Genomic DNA, 17,853 nt, shown 5'->3' on the forward strand with positions numbered 1-17,853 from the left:
GAGTATGTCAATGGTAGATCTTTCGTGGCGAAAACCATATTGTCTATCACTAATTAAGTTGTTGGATTCAAGATGTTTAACAATGTGCTTATTAATTAAAGTTTCAAATACCTTACCAAGAGAAGATGTGACTGCTATTGGTCTGTAATCAGAAGGGTCAGAGGAATTTCCTTTCTTCGGAATTGGGTGGATATTTGCTTCTTTCCACGAATTTTGGAATAAAGAAGTACGTATGCTTAGTCTGAATAATTTAGCTAGAACAGAGACAAGTTCAGGGGAACACTTTTACAAAACAATTGTCGGAATTCCATCTGGGCCTGGAGCTTTGTTGGTGAGTAAATTGTCTAGGATGGATTTTACGTATCTTGTCTGTATTTTAAGTGGAATAATTTCGGGAGAGTCAAGTTCTAGTACTGGGACGTTCTGGCTGGCATCATCTATGGTAGAATTTCTGGCAAATGTACTGGCAAAAATATCTGCTTTCGCACGTGGGTTATTTGTAATGTTGCCATCTGAAGATTTTAGTGAGGGAATGGATGATGACTTATTAAAGTTATTATTGAAAGAATTAAGAGTTGACCAGAATATTCTATTGTCATTAGGGTTGTTAAGTAGTTTTGATGCTTGCTTTTGAAGAAAGTTTGATTTAGCTAGATTTATTACAGCTTTCGCATGATTTCTAGCAATTTTAAATTGGGAGAGTGATTCAGATGTTTTTGATTTTAAGTAAGAGTTATATGCTAATGACTTTTGGGCTGTTGCTCTGGCACAGTTGCCATCAAACCACTTTGGAGAGTTCGACCTTTTAATGAACTGTTGACTTGGTATGAATAAATCCATACCAGCTAGCATTAAGTCGCAAATGTGGGACTGGGTAGAATTGGGATCACTAGAGAAGAGACTGCCATGGAATGTCAGTAAGGTAATTTCTAAGTCCATCCCAGTTTGCCCTATCAAAGTGCCATCGGGTCACTCTGACAGGTTCAGAACGGGGAGGTGTGGGAGGGTTAACTAATGAGGCTTTGATGAGATTGTGGTCAGAAGATTCAAGTGGACACAATACCTCTATCCTGTATTGATCTGGATTATTTGTCAAGAATAAATCCAAGAGATGGACATTATTGTCAGGATTATCAGGTATTCTGGTTGGTTGCTTAACCAGCTGGGTGAGATTAAACGATTCTGTAAATAGCTCGCACTCAAGATCAGCGTCGTCAGTCCTGGCAGAATGCAATAACCATTCAACATTATGTACTGTATGTTAATATCACCCAAAATGGTAATTTCGGTGCTAAGGGCAAGGTTAAGGTTACTCAACTATGTGGATATGGAATCAAATACACTGGGTTCCGAAAAAGCATTGGGGGAGCGATAGTTACTGTAAATGGTATCACACACACACACACACACACACCCTATGCAACAATACAACAGCAGTGAAACCTGGACTGAAGTGAGGCGGAAGAGCAGGTTGTCCTCGAGTTCCTTCATCCTCCTCTTGTTCTCCATCACCTCCTCGATCAGCGCCACTCGCTCACACTCCAGCTCACTCTTCTCCGTCCGGATCACTCGGCCTGGGGGTGACAACACTGACTATACTCTTTCTACTCTAACTTGGCTCAGATTTTCGTCCCACTGTAGCTCATTTCACGTAGCTCAGTGACAGAAAAAAGATAATACCACGCAGTGGCGATCCTGAGGGGGGTGGGTGGGGGGGGCTGTTTGAAACTGCCCCCCGGGCCCTCAGTTGAGTGGGGCCACCAAAAGCCTTAAATATTTATAAGCTTTTTATTAATATTTAAATATATATATATTTATCATCCAGACAATCCCGGCTGAGATATTAGATAAGTTTTGAGAATGAGGAGGGCTAGGTTCTTTGCTGTCCCCCCCCAGGAGGGGGGCATCGCAAAGAACCAAGCCCACCGGGCCCCCAGATCTCTAGGTACGCCCCTGATACCACCTCTTTGTATCCTTTCCATAGCATTATTTCATGACAAGCAGCATATCCTGGTTCCACTGAATTCTTACAACTCGGCAAGCATGATGGGAAGACGGCAGTTTTAGGCCAAGTTAGTTTAAAAAGATCATGGCAGGTAACTTTGGGAGAGAACGGTGACTGGGAAATAACAGTGACTGGGAGATAACAGTGACTGGGAGATAACAGTGACTGGTGGATAACAGTGACTGGGAGATAACACTGACTGGGAGATAACACTGACTGGGAGATAACACTGACTGGGAGATAACACTGACTGGGAGATAACACTGACTGGGAGATAACACTGACTGGGAGATAACACTGACTGGGAGGTAAGTCCCATTGCTTTAACATCCTGTATCTCAAAAGTTTTTGAGTCTATTCTTAACAGAAAAATTTTTAAAGCATCTTTCCTATCACAACCTTCTTTCTGATCGTCAGTATGGGTTCCGTCAGGGACGCTGCACTGGCGATCTTCTCACCTACCTTTCAGACTCCTGGTCATCCTCCTTTCGGGACTTTAGTGAAAGCTTTGCCATTGCACTTGACATCTCAAAGGCTTTCGATCGAGTATGGCATAAATCTTTAATTTCGAAACTGCCTTCTTACGGTTTCTATCCTTCTATCTGTGCCTTCATCTATAGCTTCCTTTCTGGTCGTTCTATAGCTGCTGTTGTAGACGGTCATCGTTCTTCTTCTAGATCTATCAACAGCGGTGTTCCTCAGGGCTCTGTCCTATCACCAACTCTCTTCCTTTTATTCATCAATGATCTTCTGTGCTGTACATCTAACCCTATCCACTCGTACGCTGATGATTCCACCCTTCACCTTTCCATTCGGTTTCCGCAACGACCATCTCAGCAGTTACTTCAGCAAACAAGGGATGAGGCTATGGCACACCTAATGGCTCGTATCTCTGACTGGGGTAAAAATAATCTTGTTGTTTTTAATGCATCAATGACTCAGTTTTTACACCTAACAACCAATCAGAATCTTCCACAGGAGTACCCACTAATGTTTAATAATACCCAGCTCAACCCTGCATCATCCTTGAACTTGCTTGGGGTTTCATTCACTCTGGACTTATCCTGGAAAGATCATATTGCATCTCTTGTAAAATCTGCTTCCAAGAGATTAGGTGTGCTTAGCCGACTCTGCCTTCTTTACCCCTGCACAGTTGTTGACTCTATACACGGGTTTTATTCGCCCACGTTTAGAGTACAACTCCCATGTGTGGGGAGGCTCCCCACATACAGCTCTTCTCAACAGGGTGGAGTCAATGGCTTTTTGTCTCATTAACTCTCCTCCTCTTACTGGCTCCCTTCAACCTCTGTCTCTTCACCGCACTGTTGCCTCTTTATCTCTTTTCTATCGCTGCTTCAATGGTCACTGCACCTCTGAACTGTCTGCTTGCATCTCTCCACCTCTACAACGACTGCGGAGCACCCGTCTAGCAACAAACTCTCATCCCTTTTCTGTCCAACTCTCTAATGCAAGAGTTAACCGTTACTTGCAGTCCTTCATTTATGCAACGGCTCAACTCTGGAACTGTCTCCCTCTGTCTGTATTTCCTGCTTCCTATGATCTCCAGTCTTTCAAACTCAATGTGTCGAGGCATCTCGAAATGATCGGATCTTGGATTTGGCTCATTTTTGTATTGTTTTTGTTTTTAATGGAAGGAATTGTTATCCGGGCTCAGCCTTTGGTTCCTTCTTCCTCCCCCCAAAAAAAGTGACTGAGAGATAACACTGACTGGGAGATAACAATGACTGGGCGATAACAGTGACTGGGAGATACCAGTGAATGGGAGATAACAGTGACTGGGAACACTACCCGAGAGATAACACTGACTGGGAGATAAAACTGACTGGGAGATAACACTGGGAGATAACACTGACCGGGAGATAACACTGGGTCGTATTCTCGTGGGTTTAGGAGTTATTCTAGCCCTTCAGTATACTCTTCTATGTATCTTTATCTCCTAAATACCCTCAGTTTTTTTTGGTTCACTCTCAGTTGAATAATATCGCCTGGTTAGCTAGAATGTAATAATGGACTTGCTCCGAGCATGGGGGGACAGATATGGACACGGATTACGTAGTACCTTGTAAAAGAATATCAGCCTGCCTTCTTAAAAAAATAATAAACCAGTTAGGAAAGGATGTTAAGGGAGAAAATGCCCCTGGGACCTCAAACGAGAATTGTCCAAGGAGTATACACTTAACCCTTTGGCTGCGGCGAGTTCCTATGAGGTGAATCAAATCGTTCCACGTATCCTAAATTGGAACAGCGTACGACTGTCCTGATTCTTGGTCATACGTTAAGTTGATAGTTTTTAACATTTTTGGTCTCCTATGTTATTCCTGAGCATGGTCAATTTGTCAGAGGTTAACCGAGATGAAATACAAATTAAGTAATTCGCAGCTAAGAGGTTAATAAAAGATGAAGAAAAATCAGTACATTTTTAGATGACTCTGAAGCTGATCCCCACAACCCCTTGAGTGTTAGAATCTTGAGTTGTACCTTCGTGATTCTACGATTCCTTCTAGGAGGAATTACCAGCCAAACGATTGACTCATTAAGACTTACAGGGCGGAAAGTAACTCTATCTATCTATTTATCTATTGCCAGACCCCATAATCCCGTAAGGGGTGGCCACTTGACTTTGAGTTATTTGTTTTACGGGGAGGGGCACTAACCCTCCACCAACCTACTTGTTGACACGTAGGGAGCACGTATTGTTTGGTTATATGGTTACCATCCAGCGCTGTAAATGGTTTCTTGGCTTACAGGAAACCATTTGGCTTGTCACTCAATGTCAAGCCACTTGTAAAAGAAAGAAAAGCAATAAGAAGTGACAGGAAAGATGGGAGAAACAGGAAGAGAGGAGGGCAGGCACATAAAAAGAATGATAAAAGCTAAGGAAGAAGTCCTAAGCTGATAAAATCACATGGGCGACAACGAGAATGAAAGTCAAAATTTCTCAAGTCCTAAAAGCATTATTAGAGAGAGTTATGAAACTTTTTTTTTTTTTTTAATAACACAATGGCGAGTCTTAAACTAAATATAATCGTATGTTGGTAAGCAATACAAAACAAAAGAGATTTCTGACACCATGAACATGTTATAGGTGGTTCCTTTATACCTGACGAAACTGGGCAACTCACACAATTTCAGTACTAAGTCGTTGTTTCATGAAGTTCAATAAACCTTAGTTATGAGGCAGCTACAAGTCTTTGTGGTTATAGGACAAATCAACTTTTCAGTCTAACTACACCTGGCCATCAGCTGAGCTGAAAGAGGTTAGGTATCTTCTTCATGTTAAAACACACACACACACACACACACACACACACACACACACACACACACACACACACACACACACACACACACACACACACACACGCACACACACTATATTAGTTGTTTATCACTTACCCAGAAGCTGGTCCTCAAGGCCGTGGACAGTGACTGTGAAATCGATAATGGCCGTCTTGGCCGAGACCTCTGGCGTGTAGGCGGGGTTGGGCAGCTTGGTGGTGATGTACAGCATGAACCCAGGCATCACGTCACACTCTTTGTCACCCACCACAACCTGACATCGTGGACTAGATTATAATTTCTGCTGCATGGTAGTGGAAGCTGCTTAGGGACCTCAGAGAAGAGCGGACAGATGTGGAAAAAAAAAAAGAGACGTTGTGAACCTTTCGTCTCTTGGACATGACGTGTGTACAGTATAAACTTAACTCCATGTGCCTTGCTACAGCTGCACACGTATAGGAACAAGGCAAAGCAGATGTAGGTTTTTAAAGGTTTGTCTGCTACCTCTGTTTTATTTATCTATCAGTCTGTACTTAGCTTTCTGTTACTGTTTTTATCTGTCTGTTTGGCTTCCAATTATTTGTCTACTTTTCTATCTTTATCTTTTTTTTTTTTAAATTTCTCTAGCTGTCTATCAGTATCTTTTTTTCTCTAGCTGTCTATCTGTATCTTTCTGTTTACTATCGTATTTCACCACTTTCTTCCTTTTTTTCAAACGCTTTTCACTTTGGTGCCGTTCCTTAATTTCTTCACCGATTCTATTCATACTTCTCATAGTTGTTCCTTGGGTAAACATCCTCATAAAAATATATATATATATATTTTTTTGGATTTAGCTCTTCAATGAGGTTTTGTGAAGTCAAAGGTCGAACCATACAAACGTACAAATTTTAAGGATCGCACTTTCTTGTATATCCATAAATCATCATGACAAGTTGCAGAGAGGTATATTAGTATCCTGTAGCTGCGTGCCCCTCCTACGTTCCCTTGGGAATCTTGCCAATCACCACTGTATAATTCTTTCTGCATAAATCGAATCTTAGGAGACACTTTGTATGATTATGGATGGTAGAATGAGTTAGGTGGACGTGAAGGCCGTACGTGATGGGTGATGATGCTTGGAGGGATGCAGGAATCAATAGAGGACAAATCAACCTGGAAAGTGGGTGCTATAAAACCTTTCGAAAGAAGTATACAAACATACTCTGATAATGAATAAGAAAGCATGGCAATACAGAACACCTTCATTACCTGAGAAGTGCCAAGGATAAGATGGATGGACAGGTAGGGTGTAAGAGGTTATGGCGGAAGACGCATCGCCATTCTCTCGAAGCATGAACTAATCAAAGATTATTTAATGATCGCAAACAATATGAAAAACACTTCACAGAAATCAGTGTGTGTGTGTGTGTGTAGTAAAGATTAAAAATAATACAATGTAGATAAATCAGCCGTCCCAATGTACTTCAACCTCCTCTTTCAAACACGAAAAGATTTTGTCGTTCCACTGGACTTTGTAAATATCACTAAGTTGTCTCTCCTTGTACATTACAGTATATACTTTTTTATATTTTGGTGTTTTAGTTCTGTGTTATGGTGTTCTTTGTATTAACGTGTTTTTTGGTTTATGATTTTTGTATTAAACTGTGTATCATTTCTATAGTGGTGATCTGTCTTTGTGTAGTGTTGTTCTGGCAATGTGTTCTGTAGTACCTTTCTTCTGTGCTGTGATAGAAATTGTCTTTGTATCATTATATTATGGTTTTCTCCTTGTATTATGGTGTTCTTTCTCTGTATTATGGTGTTCTTTCTCTGTATTATGGTGTTCTTTCTCTGTATTATGGTGTTCTCCTTGTATTATGGTGTTCTTTCTCTGTATTATGGTGTTCTCTTTGTATTATGGTGTTCTCTCTTTGTGTTATGGTGTTCTTTCTTTGTATTATGGTGTTCTCTGTATTATGGTGTTTTCTCTTTGTATTATTGTGTTCTCTTTGTATTATGGTGTTCTCTCTTTATATTATGGTGTTCTATTTTTGTACTATGGTGTTCTTTTTGTATTACGGTGTTCCTTCTTTGTATTATGGTGTTCTGTTTTTGTATTATGGTGTTCTCTCTCTATTATGGTGCCCTCTCTTTTTACTCTTGTGTTCTCTGTTTGTGGTACCGTGTTCTTTCTCTGTGTGACGGTGTTCTGCTGTATGGCTCTTTCGCTGTTATGATATTCTCTGTACTGCACTGTTGTGTCTGTTTATTATGGTGTTTGTGTGTATTATGATGTTTTGTGTGAATACAGGCTGCGTACCTTTAATATGGAGCCGGATTTGATGAAGTTACGCTCGAGGAGGTTGTCGAGGACGGGGTCGAGATCTTCCTCCACGTCCTCGATGAGCAGCGGCCGTCCCAGCGAGAGCGAGTCCTCCAGGTGGGTGCGGAAGTACTTGTGGTTCAGTGACGAGATCTGAGGGGAAGGCAGACTGATTTATTCCTCAGAGTATACTGGGTTCAGTTCTAAGTGGCTATGGAGATTTCGTTGCACCTCTTCCTTAGCCACTTGTTTTGCTGATTACACCTTAACTTTCTTTTGTAAGTTAATATTGTTTTTTCATGTCAACTCAATTTGCATCAGTAACATATGAGAGGACACTCAGGCGGAATGTGAGAAAAAAAAAAGATTAGAGAAATGGATTACGAAATATCTCAAGCCATTTAGAATATAACTCAGCTTTCAATCTATACCGTCGTTGTGGGCAATGGGCTCACCTCACCTTCTAATGAACCCCTAGATAATTTTGCCAGGTAATGCACAAAGTTAAGTATTACTCACACATTAGTAAACTGGAAGCGACAGACAAAATATTTATAATGCACAATGGTGTATATTCAGTGTACTAGACGTGAGAATGTTACGAGTTGGTAAATAAAAACTGGCTTATAACTGGGCGACCTGGAGTTCGTTCATGGCCTCCTTGTTCTTGATCCATATCTTGCCCTGCCCCTGCGGATCAATCAGCAGTGGGTAGCACGACGCCTTGCTCACGATCAGACCGTTCTGGATGCTCAGTTCGTCATTCGGTAGACCCTGCAGGTTCCACTCAGACACCTGGAGGCGACACCAACAACAGTTAACAAACTGAGAAAGTGTTATATAATGTAATCTATGTTTTAGGCATTTTGTTCCCCTCACCTAATGTTATCTAGGCTTTAGAGTAAAATTCCCATGTCCAGTCTAAGTACTAGAATTTGAATCTGTATTTAACTAAACTGTCATTGTTATTACTGGAAAGCCTTTTGGTCTGTGGCTGAGGAGACCTGCAGCATCGATACAGTCTATACCGATTCCACCAAGCAAGACCACCAGGCCAGCACAAAGGTGTAGTGTTGTTCCCTCACGTGAATGATCGTCAGTGTGTGTGTGTGTGTGTGTGTGTGTGTGTGTGTGTGTGTGTGTGTGTGTGTGTGTGTGTGTGTGTGTGTGTGTGTGTGTGTGTGTGTGTGTGTGTGTGTGTGTGTGTGTGTGTGTCAGAAGAAACGCAGGAAACAGAGCTTACGGTAGCGTTATCGATGAGCCATGTGGTGACGTCTAGGTCAGCGGTGTATGGAATGTTGCGCGAGTTGAAGAGTGTGCGCCACGCCTTGATCATCTTGCTGCGGTACTCCTGGTTGAAGGGACCCGCGTACGACAGGAAGGCGGTCGTCAGCAGCACGTCCCCCACCAGCCTGCAGTCACCAATAAACCAGTCGTATTCTCACTGGCTTAGGATCTTCTTTAGCATCTGTTCTTACGAGTTTATTTCTACACTTAGTATGCCAGCCTGTTAACTAGGATGATTTTTCCCCACTTGGGTCTGGTTAGTACTTGGATGGGTGACCGCCTGGGAACACCAGATGCTGTTGGCATCCCTACGTGTCAAGTGGGGTTGGTGAAGGATTAGTGCCCCTCTCTGTAAAACATTTAACTCTAAGCCCTTGGCCACCCCGTCTGGGATGCATGGCGTCTGGCAATGAATGAATGAATGATTTTTGGAGATAAGTTAGCTAGAATAAAACAAAGATGACGCCAACTCGGTGAAAGGGTTGATACTCTCAAGCTATAAATATGCAAGCTATGGGAGTGTTGGGAAAACATCTATGGCAGAAAGAAATAAGGTAAAGACATGTGTAATAAATAACTAGGGCTGGAACACCGTGTTATTAATCCTTCTCAGCTTGACAATACATCTCGTTCAAGGTGCTGGCCGTAGCGACTGGTACCATCGGTTTGGGTCACAAAAACTATGAGTAGGGGTAACATCATGAAGTTAAAAACATGTACAGATGCTGTAGACACTTGAATAATGATTTTCTCTGGTAATACTGGCTTTTAGAAGTTACACACTGTATACATCGCCAATAAAAAAAAAAATGCAGCAAATAAGAGAACTCTAGACAGTTACGATGATCATAAACTGCCAATACCAACCCTGGAAATCCCGCATACAGGACATATGAGCTTCGCTGTCCTAACGTAATGCAAGGCCTTGTGGAGTAAAGTGCCATGGCTTCTCTAAGCATCAATATCTCGACTAAGAGACATAATTATGATCAACATAGCGACTGATTTACTTCTAAATAAGGAAATAAAACTGATATGTTGTAAATGATACACGTACAACACATTACCCCATCCTTACGTGGGGAAAATGATGATGATGATGATGATGATGATGATGATGATGATGACGTGGATTGCCGCAGTTGTGTCCTCTGGGTCATCTGAACATGACCCAGGTGGACTGCATGCAGAAGTTGCTGCTCTCCAGCAGCCCACCATCCTCCTTTCGGGGGATAGGAAGGGTTTTGAAGGACGTATGTATTAGCGGGCAGCGGAGCCACCCAATTATATCAGTACAATCACGTGAAGGCTTCCCTCTCCAGCACCGATGCACGTGGGTACAATACAAGAATTACAAATATCAGTAACGTAATATTAGTTGAAAATAATGATAGCCTGAGTAATTGTGTTGTGTAGTGAAAGTCAAAGATGTCCACCTGCCGAGCTGCTGCCTGAGTGACTTGCTCTGCCTGGTCCAACGGGCCTTCTCTCCAGCGAGGCCGTTGATGAGCGTGGCGGCCGCTTGCATCTTGCGGCGACACACGCTGGCGGCGTCGATGAGCTTCTGTTTGTCAGCCAGGGCGGCCTGATACTGTCCACGAACCACGTCAAGTGCACGCTGCTTCTCGTCCAGCACCGCCTGTGCCCGCTCCAGGTCACCCATGGCTAACCGCAGCCGGGCCTCCTGCATGGCCAGGTTGGACTGGCACCATAGTACAAAACCTTTATTTTACTACCTTAACATCAGCATAAGAAAAACTTCTGAGTGAAATGTACGACTGATTGATGAAATAACACTGGGGGTGAAACAGCACAGACCAGACCACAGCCATTTGGTGAAATAAGTTACAATAGTTATATTAAGCAAAGCCTCAACAGTTCACTCGTGATTTAACAAAAGAGTGGTAGAGCGATACACAGGGGAGTTATGGAGATTCAACTTATTTTTTCAGCTGTGCCATTAATTTTCCCAGACTGCCAGAAAGAAAGAGTAGCCTTTTGTTAGTGCAGACAGCTAAGACATAAACTGCAATAAGTAAACATGATTACTGAAAGGGATATGCAACGGATATTTTCCAGTACCTTCCTGTATGAATCTGACCCCACTGATAAACCTATTGCTATCTGTCGGTAAATAAATACTGAACCACCCTTTAAACTACATGCTGGATGCGTCTCTGAATATATCTTAGTGGAAGAGCAACACATAGGAGTGGATGAACAATATATGAAAGGAAGAGTTATATATGTGAAAGGAAGACTGATATATAAGTGAAAGAGGAGGAGTAATATATATAAGAGTAGGAGAGCAATACAAAAGAGAAGATGAGTATTATATGAATTAAAGTATAATATACAGTAAAAGAACAATACAAAAGAGTGGAAAACAAAAGTTTACGAGTGACAAGGCCATATATAAGAGTGGAAGAGCACTATCTGAGAGTGAAGAAGCAAAATCCTGACACCTTGAGTGGCAGAACCTCTTTGTTGACACCAAAGAAGAAGGCCATGGCTCTGGTCCACGAGAGTAACCCGGCCACGTCCCCGCACACCCTCTTAGCTGTGTCCATGTCGTAGTCCTCCATGTTGAAGTACGGCTCCAGCAGCTCCACCACCTCGTCGTTAATGGTGTCTTTCGGGAAGTTCTGCAGTGATAAGAGGAACGTCGTGCTGGCCATCATCTGAAAGCGACAAAGCGTAAGAGAGACTGTTATGGGTCAGGGGCGACAGAGGACTACAGGTTTGGGTTCTATGGTCTCTACGTAGAAACTGTAGTGGTGATCTTGTACGGTTTTAGTTGTGCTAGACATTTTAAGGTTCAGTCCATGATCTCTATAGCTTACTGCACTTGTGAAAAAATCATTCTCTGTCTGTCTGTCTGTCTGTCTGTCTCTGTCTCTGTCTCTGTCTCTGTCTGTCTGTCTGTCTGTCTGTCTCTGTCTCTGTCTCTGTCTGTCTGTCTGTCTGTCTGTCTCTCTCTCTCTCTCTCCATTTATTAACCTTTTGAATGTTAAAGTTTTTCCCCAGGTAAATAAAACTGTTTGGCGACAACCAAGAATAAGAAGCGGCATCATCAATCAGAGGGATGTTATACTACCAATGTGTTGGCATTGAGACTGACAGATATGAAGTCCGTCTTAAAGAGATGAATGAAGTGCAGCCTTATTCAGTATGTCCCTTAAAATACGTAATGTAAGGCACTTGATATGATGAAACCTGCAGGCGTAACAAAACGACTACTCGCACCTTGAGACTGTCACCCCAGGAAGGCTTTGGGCAAGGAGCGATTGGGTCAGGCTTGATGGGCTGCAGGTGACGCTGGAACAACAGCAACACGCAGTCCATGATGCGCATGATCAGGTGAGGCGGACGACCCAACTTGCGGATGGTGGCTGCAGGATGGGGATGGCAAGTTACGCTCATCTTTTCAGTCTAAAATATTACCTTCTTATATCGTACATCCCGAGGATTACTTTCGAGTATACTGATAAGATTGGATTTTGATGTATCATAATTCTCTATGGTCCATCTTCAGGATTCAAGTCGGAACCTGAGCTAGGTTTCAGACCAAGATAACAACGATATCCTAACTTACTGATTCTCTAAACGAAATGGAGCTATGGATTTCGCTGGCTTCAGTTTACTTTTAGGTAAAACCAAAGTTATTAACCTACTGAACATGGGAGGTCTTTCTAATTTTATTCTGCCTGTTTCCTGACTATTTAATTTAGTTTAGGAGAGACTTTTCGAAGCGGAGGGGTTGGATACAGCTCTAAACTCTTTCAACTGGAGAGGCCTTTCCTAAACTTAATAAATCGTCTGATAACAGTAAAAATAAGTTGCAAAAGGGAGTCACCCGGATTCACGGGGTTAAGGCAGATACCCTACGCATTATGGGCTAAAGATTTAAGGGGAGTAGGTCCTGTGACTCGCAATTCCCTTCGTCAGGTATGAATCAAGAGTACATAAATAAATGAGTAAATAAAAAAATAAATAAATTATATCTATCTATCTATCTATCTATCTCTATCTATCTATCTATCTATCTATCTACAGTATCTATCTATCTAACTATCTGTCTATCTATCTATCTATCTATCTATCTATATGTACATCTATCTATCTATTTACCTATCTATATAGATATATATACACATTATACACATATCTACAGAATTCTGGGTTCAGCTGTCAGTACTAAAAACGTTAGAGTTGAATGTTCAAGTGGTGACAGTATGCTACTGATGTGTTGGAAGGTGTTGAGTGTAGTAGTAAACTGGTGACAGTCCAAGCTTAACATTATTTCCTGTCGACTGCACGAGGCTAAAAAAAAGGCTAGACAGTTAATTTTGCTACGCATAATTTTACATCCTAGTTCTTAATGTTGTTTTGCTGGGTGAAACGAGGTAAGCAGGCAGCAAACCTTCCCCAGCAGCTTGACGGCCATATATTCCCATAGTACAGTATATACAGCTTCGGCACTACTCACCAAGGTTTTTTTTCTCAGGATGATTGTGCTTAATTTAACCCTAACCTAGCCTAACTTAACCTAACCCTAACAGAATCTAACTTAAACTAACCCTGTCAGCCTAACCTAACCTAACATACCTTAGCATATAAATCTAACCTAACCCTAAAAGACTAATTTAATCTAGCCTACCCAAACCTAGACTTTCCTGTAAAAGAAAAGGAAAAAAAGCACCTCATTGGACTACTGGACTACAGCTGGTACATCTGTGACCAACCCAGGGCTCAGAGGACGTACCGATGTGTGCTGGCTTGATGGTGTTGAGTGCCGCCTCTGCCTCCTCCAGTGCGGGTCGGGCTGCCTCCAGTTTCTCCTCGGCCAGTGACTTGTCCTTGGCGATGTCGTCCACCAGCGCCTGTGCCTTGTCCCGTACCTTCTCCACCTCCTCCTTGATGCCCTCTGCCTCCTCAGCGCGTTGGGTCACCTCCTCAAGGATCTGGTGGGGCCAACAAGGAAGAGGACGGCTTAGGATTTATGTCTGTTGCTTTCATAAGGATCCTAATCTTCAACTAGAATACATTTTACAACAGTCGATGTTACACCCAAGTCCCTATTCGTACTGCTGGGTGAACTGAGCAGCCCGAGAATCGAACTCCGGCTCTTGCAATTGCGAATTAGACGTGCACCACTGGCTCCTCAGAATTTCACTGCAATAGGGTGTTGGAGAGGGACACCTTCAAGTGGTGGCACCGATATATTTGTGCTGCTCCACTGACTCGATTATACAAACGTCTCTTAACTCCCTCCCTATTCCCCAGAGGAGGATGGTCGACTACAGGAGGGCAACTTAAGCCTGCAGTCCACTGGGTTCACTTTCAATAGGAACCTGAGGCTGCTACTACTACTACTACTACTACTTTTTTTTTTTTTTAATGTGAGGAAGAAGGAACCAAAGGCAACGAGCCTGCAAAACTATTCCTTCCAAGAGAAAAACAAAATATAAGAGAGAGCCAAATTCAAGATCCGATCATTTCCAGATGCCTGGACACACTGTGTTTGAAAAACTGGAGATCATAGGAAGTAGGAAATACAGACAGAGGGAGACAGTTCCAGAGTTGACCTGTTGCATAAATGAAGGACTGGGAGTAACGGTTAACTCTTGCATTAGAGAGTTGGACAGAAAAGGGATGAGAGTTTGCTGCTAGACGGGTGCTACGCGCCCGTCGTACGGGGCTGATAGCAGCAAGAAGAAAAAATACAGAACAGTGCTGTCGCTGTCTGGTGGTGCACTTCTCGCACTGAAGGATTTAAAACAGTCCCCATCAACACCTAAACGGTTATTCATTTTCATATATTATCTGACTGTCACTGGATGACTGTTATTAGCTTAGGAGGAAGCTCTTGTAGTGAAGGTATACACTTTCTGAGGCTCGTATGACTCACTCAGGCGAACGAACATGTCTTGCTTTAGCTGAAGTAGAATATATAGAGTTGTTCCAGTTATGAGAGGGTTAAGGGTCTCATTATTAATCCTCTCAAGCTGTATGTGTCATTCCTGGCAAGGACAAAATCGTTTGGCGTTGGCTGGAATATAATACTACACTTGTATCGGTCATGAGAGGAGTGAAGGCGACTGAATTAACACTCCAAGGCTTGTATGACTCGCTCTCATCTGGACAAAGCAGTCTGAAATTAAGTTGGAATATACTAGAGCTATCCTAACCATGGGGGTGTCAATAAAGACGTATGCATTACCTTCTGTGCCTTCTGCGATGCCAGTGCCAAGTTTGCCTCCATGGCTGACAGGTCTTCCCTCAGCCTCTCCACCGCCACCGACGCCTCCTGAAGTTTGTCCAGCCCAGACGTCATACGCTCAGCTGACTCCCCGATCTCGTCACGCTTCTCGTTGTACACCTTCTTGTAGATATTGATGAACGACAGGAAAGACTTGGGCGTCACGTGAGCCGACCGCCGAAACCTGCAAGATGAGCCCCTTAAACCTAGTGACATTTAATCGCCAGTTCTTGTTATGTACAGACGACTTTTTTCATATAAAGGAAGACCTCTCGTAATATTAGGAAATGCCTCCCGCACAGGAGGGGTTAGCTATACCCTTTACATATCCCTTTCTTTATTACAGATCCTCCCTATGTTAAATAAAGTCATCAAATGGCAATAAAACCACCTAGGAGATCAAGAGGCAATTATAGCATGATCTGTGTAGAGTAAGCGAGATAAACTGGGAGATTGACTGGCAGTTATTGCATCTGCATATCATGAGAGATCGACTGAGAGAACAAGAGTCATATTATAACAATTTTCGTCGGATAAAGCGGCTTTGCAGCATACTGTATTTTCCTTTTCGATTTATTTTGCACAGTATAACAAACTACGTTCTTGTATATTACTGTTTACCAACCTATATTTAGCCGGGGATCGAACCCAAAACTGCAACTGTGCCACTACCTGGTAAAAATGGTCTCACATTGTCACCTACTTGTAACCAAGGTATCCCGCACCCACCATAACATACAACCCCCTAGCACTTGGGCGAATTGTTGTTGTTGTTGTTGATTAACCCCCGTCTGTATGGCTGAGCAGACCTATGAAATGCAGGCATGCACTCTCTCTTGCAGGGCCGTCCTGTGCAGTGAGCCGATGTTTCATTGCAGCAGACAGCACCTCGTTTCAGCGAGGTACAGGGAAGGTTATGGAGGTATGTTCCTTGGGTGGATGCCACAATTACATCGCTTCACCAACTTAACGAGGACACCATAGTAGGCTCCATAATACCCCGCTATTTGGTTATTTGTTAGCATTCAGCATTTTCATGGTTTTCAGGGTTACAGGAGACTATTAGACTTGTCACGCAGTGTAGAGTCACCTTCAGTGAAAGAAGAGTAATCAGAAAGATGGGAGAAAGTAGAAAAAGAGGACGGCAGACACAGAAAAGAATGATAAAGATGAAGAGGTAGGCAACACTACATCAAGCAAGAGGATGATGGTTGCCCCCACCTGCCACTATTCCAGCAAGTAGAAGCTGTTAATCTCATACAAAGCACATCCGATGGAGCCAGTATGATGAAAGAAACCTGGCAATCTGGGGTTCGATCAGCGGCACAGCACATATGGATGGAATAATAACTCTCTCGTATAATGCCTATGTCTTTTTACTACCAATATAGAGTGCATAAACCTCCCTTTCTTCACCACAGTGTTGCATTTTGTCTCTCTTACCATCACTAGTTCCGAGGCAACTTCTAAATTCTTTGAGCTTTTCCTATTAAGGTGGGTGCACACAACCGATCTGACATCAGATTTCTACTTATTCTCTGTTCAAATAACAAATGCAAGAAGTATCCGGTATTCAGGTATGGTACATACCTAATCAGCTCCAGAACTGCCTTGCTTAATATATTTCTCCTTTTTGTTCAGGCATCGTGAAACTGAATTATTATGATTTTGGCGCTTTCTTGTTCAACTTATTTGGTAATGACATCTTTTTGTGCACATTGTGGGGTAGGAGCCTCGGATTCTTTGTTTTTGCATTAAAAGAATAATGTTGTTTGATACACATAATAACGCCGGTAGAAAATTTATTTTATTGCGTTCTGTAAAATAACAGCGAACCGCTCTGTATCTGTTCTATAACACAAGTTCTAATATGCTTGCATACTGTACAAGAAGTAGGTGTAGACTGGCACAAACCTCTGGAAGTAGTCTGCACAGAGCTGCGCCACGTGGTCATGGATGGTACCCATACACTTGACAAGGCTGGTCTTAACCTCCCTGGAGCCAGTGATGCTGTAGCTGTGCAGGAAGTGTTGCGACACCGCCACCAGCGCCTCCTTGGGCCACGGCTGGAACCAGTCGATGGTACACCCGCTGATCAGACCAGGGAACTTCATGGCGCGGCTCCGGAATTTCTCACCAACCTATAGAAAGTACAAGCGGCATATAATATCAACTCCTCTGTGGTCATCTCGGTTCTGATATTTGATTCTGGCAAACACCAGGCCATTTAATTCAGTTGAGGGTGAGCCGACAACCTGGGAGTGTTAATCATTAATTCTCCCACAGTCTCAACTCGTTTTATCTGGAACACATCAGGTTATTTTATACACTTGACAGTCAGTCATAGATGCGAGAATGTGAATAACTTGGATTAGATCTTTGTCTGTCTGTCTGTCTGTCTGTCTCACACACACACACACACACACACACACACACACACACACACACACACACACACACACACACACACACACACACACACACACACACACACGGGTGAATTTAGCACAACGGTACAGGGTGAGTTGCCAAAAATGATTACGTACTGGTACGCAGGTCAGCTCAATTTAACCCCTTGAATATGATGGCGTTGTCAGGGTTATTTCATACAATCTTTCTCCAATTTTATTCAGCTTAGGAGAGGAATTTCAAGTTCAAGGATACAGCTATTGTCATCGTTAGTCCCTTCACTCA

At 42.7% G+C, this 17,853-nt stretch overlaps 1 protein-coding gene across 1 annotated transcript in view; it reads right to left on the reverse strand.

Moving 5' to 3' along the window:
- Positions 1-17,853, reverse strand: part of LOC145392093 (dynein axonemal heavy chain 5-like) — a 266,709-nt gene that overhangs the window by 55,493 nt on the left and 193,363 nt on the right. Inside the window, exons 65-75 of the mRNA XM_080266547.1 lie at positions 17,074-17,300; positions 15,121-15,343; positions 13,663-13,861; positions 12,144-12,289; positions 11,363-11,578; positions 10,334-10,599; positions 8,854-9,022; positions 8,250-8,405; positions 7,608-7,763; positions 5,423-5,579; positions 1,444-1,574 (exon numbers count right to left, since the gene is read on the reverse strand). Of these exons, the coding sequence (XP_080122673.1) occupies positions 1,444-1,574; positions 5,423-5,579; positions 7,608-7,763; positions 8,250-8,405; positions 8,854-9,022; positions 10,334-10,599; positions 11,363-11,578; positions 12,144-12,289; positions 13,663-13,861; positions 15,121-15,343; positions 17,074-17,300 (2,046 nt within the window). The remainder of the gene's footprint in view (positions 1-1,443; positions 1,575-5,422; positions 5,580-7,607; positions 7,764-8,249; positions 8,406-8,853; positions 9,023-10,333; positions 10,600-11,362; positions 11,579-12,143; positions 12,290-13,662; positions 13,862-15,120; positions 15,344-17,073; positions 17,301-17,853) is intronic.

This window comes from Coenobita brevimanus, chromosome 21 (assembly GCF_032717465.1).
Source record: "Coenobita brevimanus isolate Jiangsu-jjx chromosome 21, ASM3271746v2, whole genome shotgun sequence".
NCBI classification, from domain to species: Eukaryota; Metazoa; Arthropoda; class Malacostraca; order Decapoda; family Coenobitidae; genus Coenobita; species Coenobita brevimanus.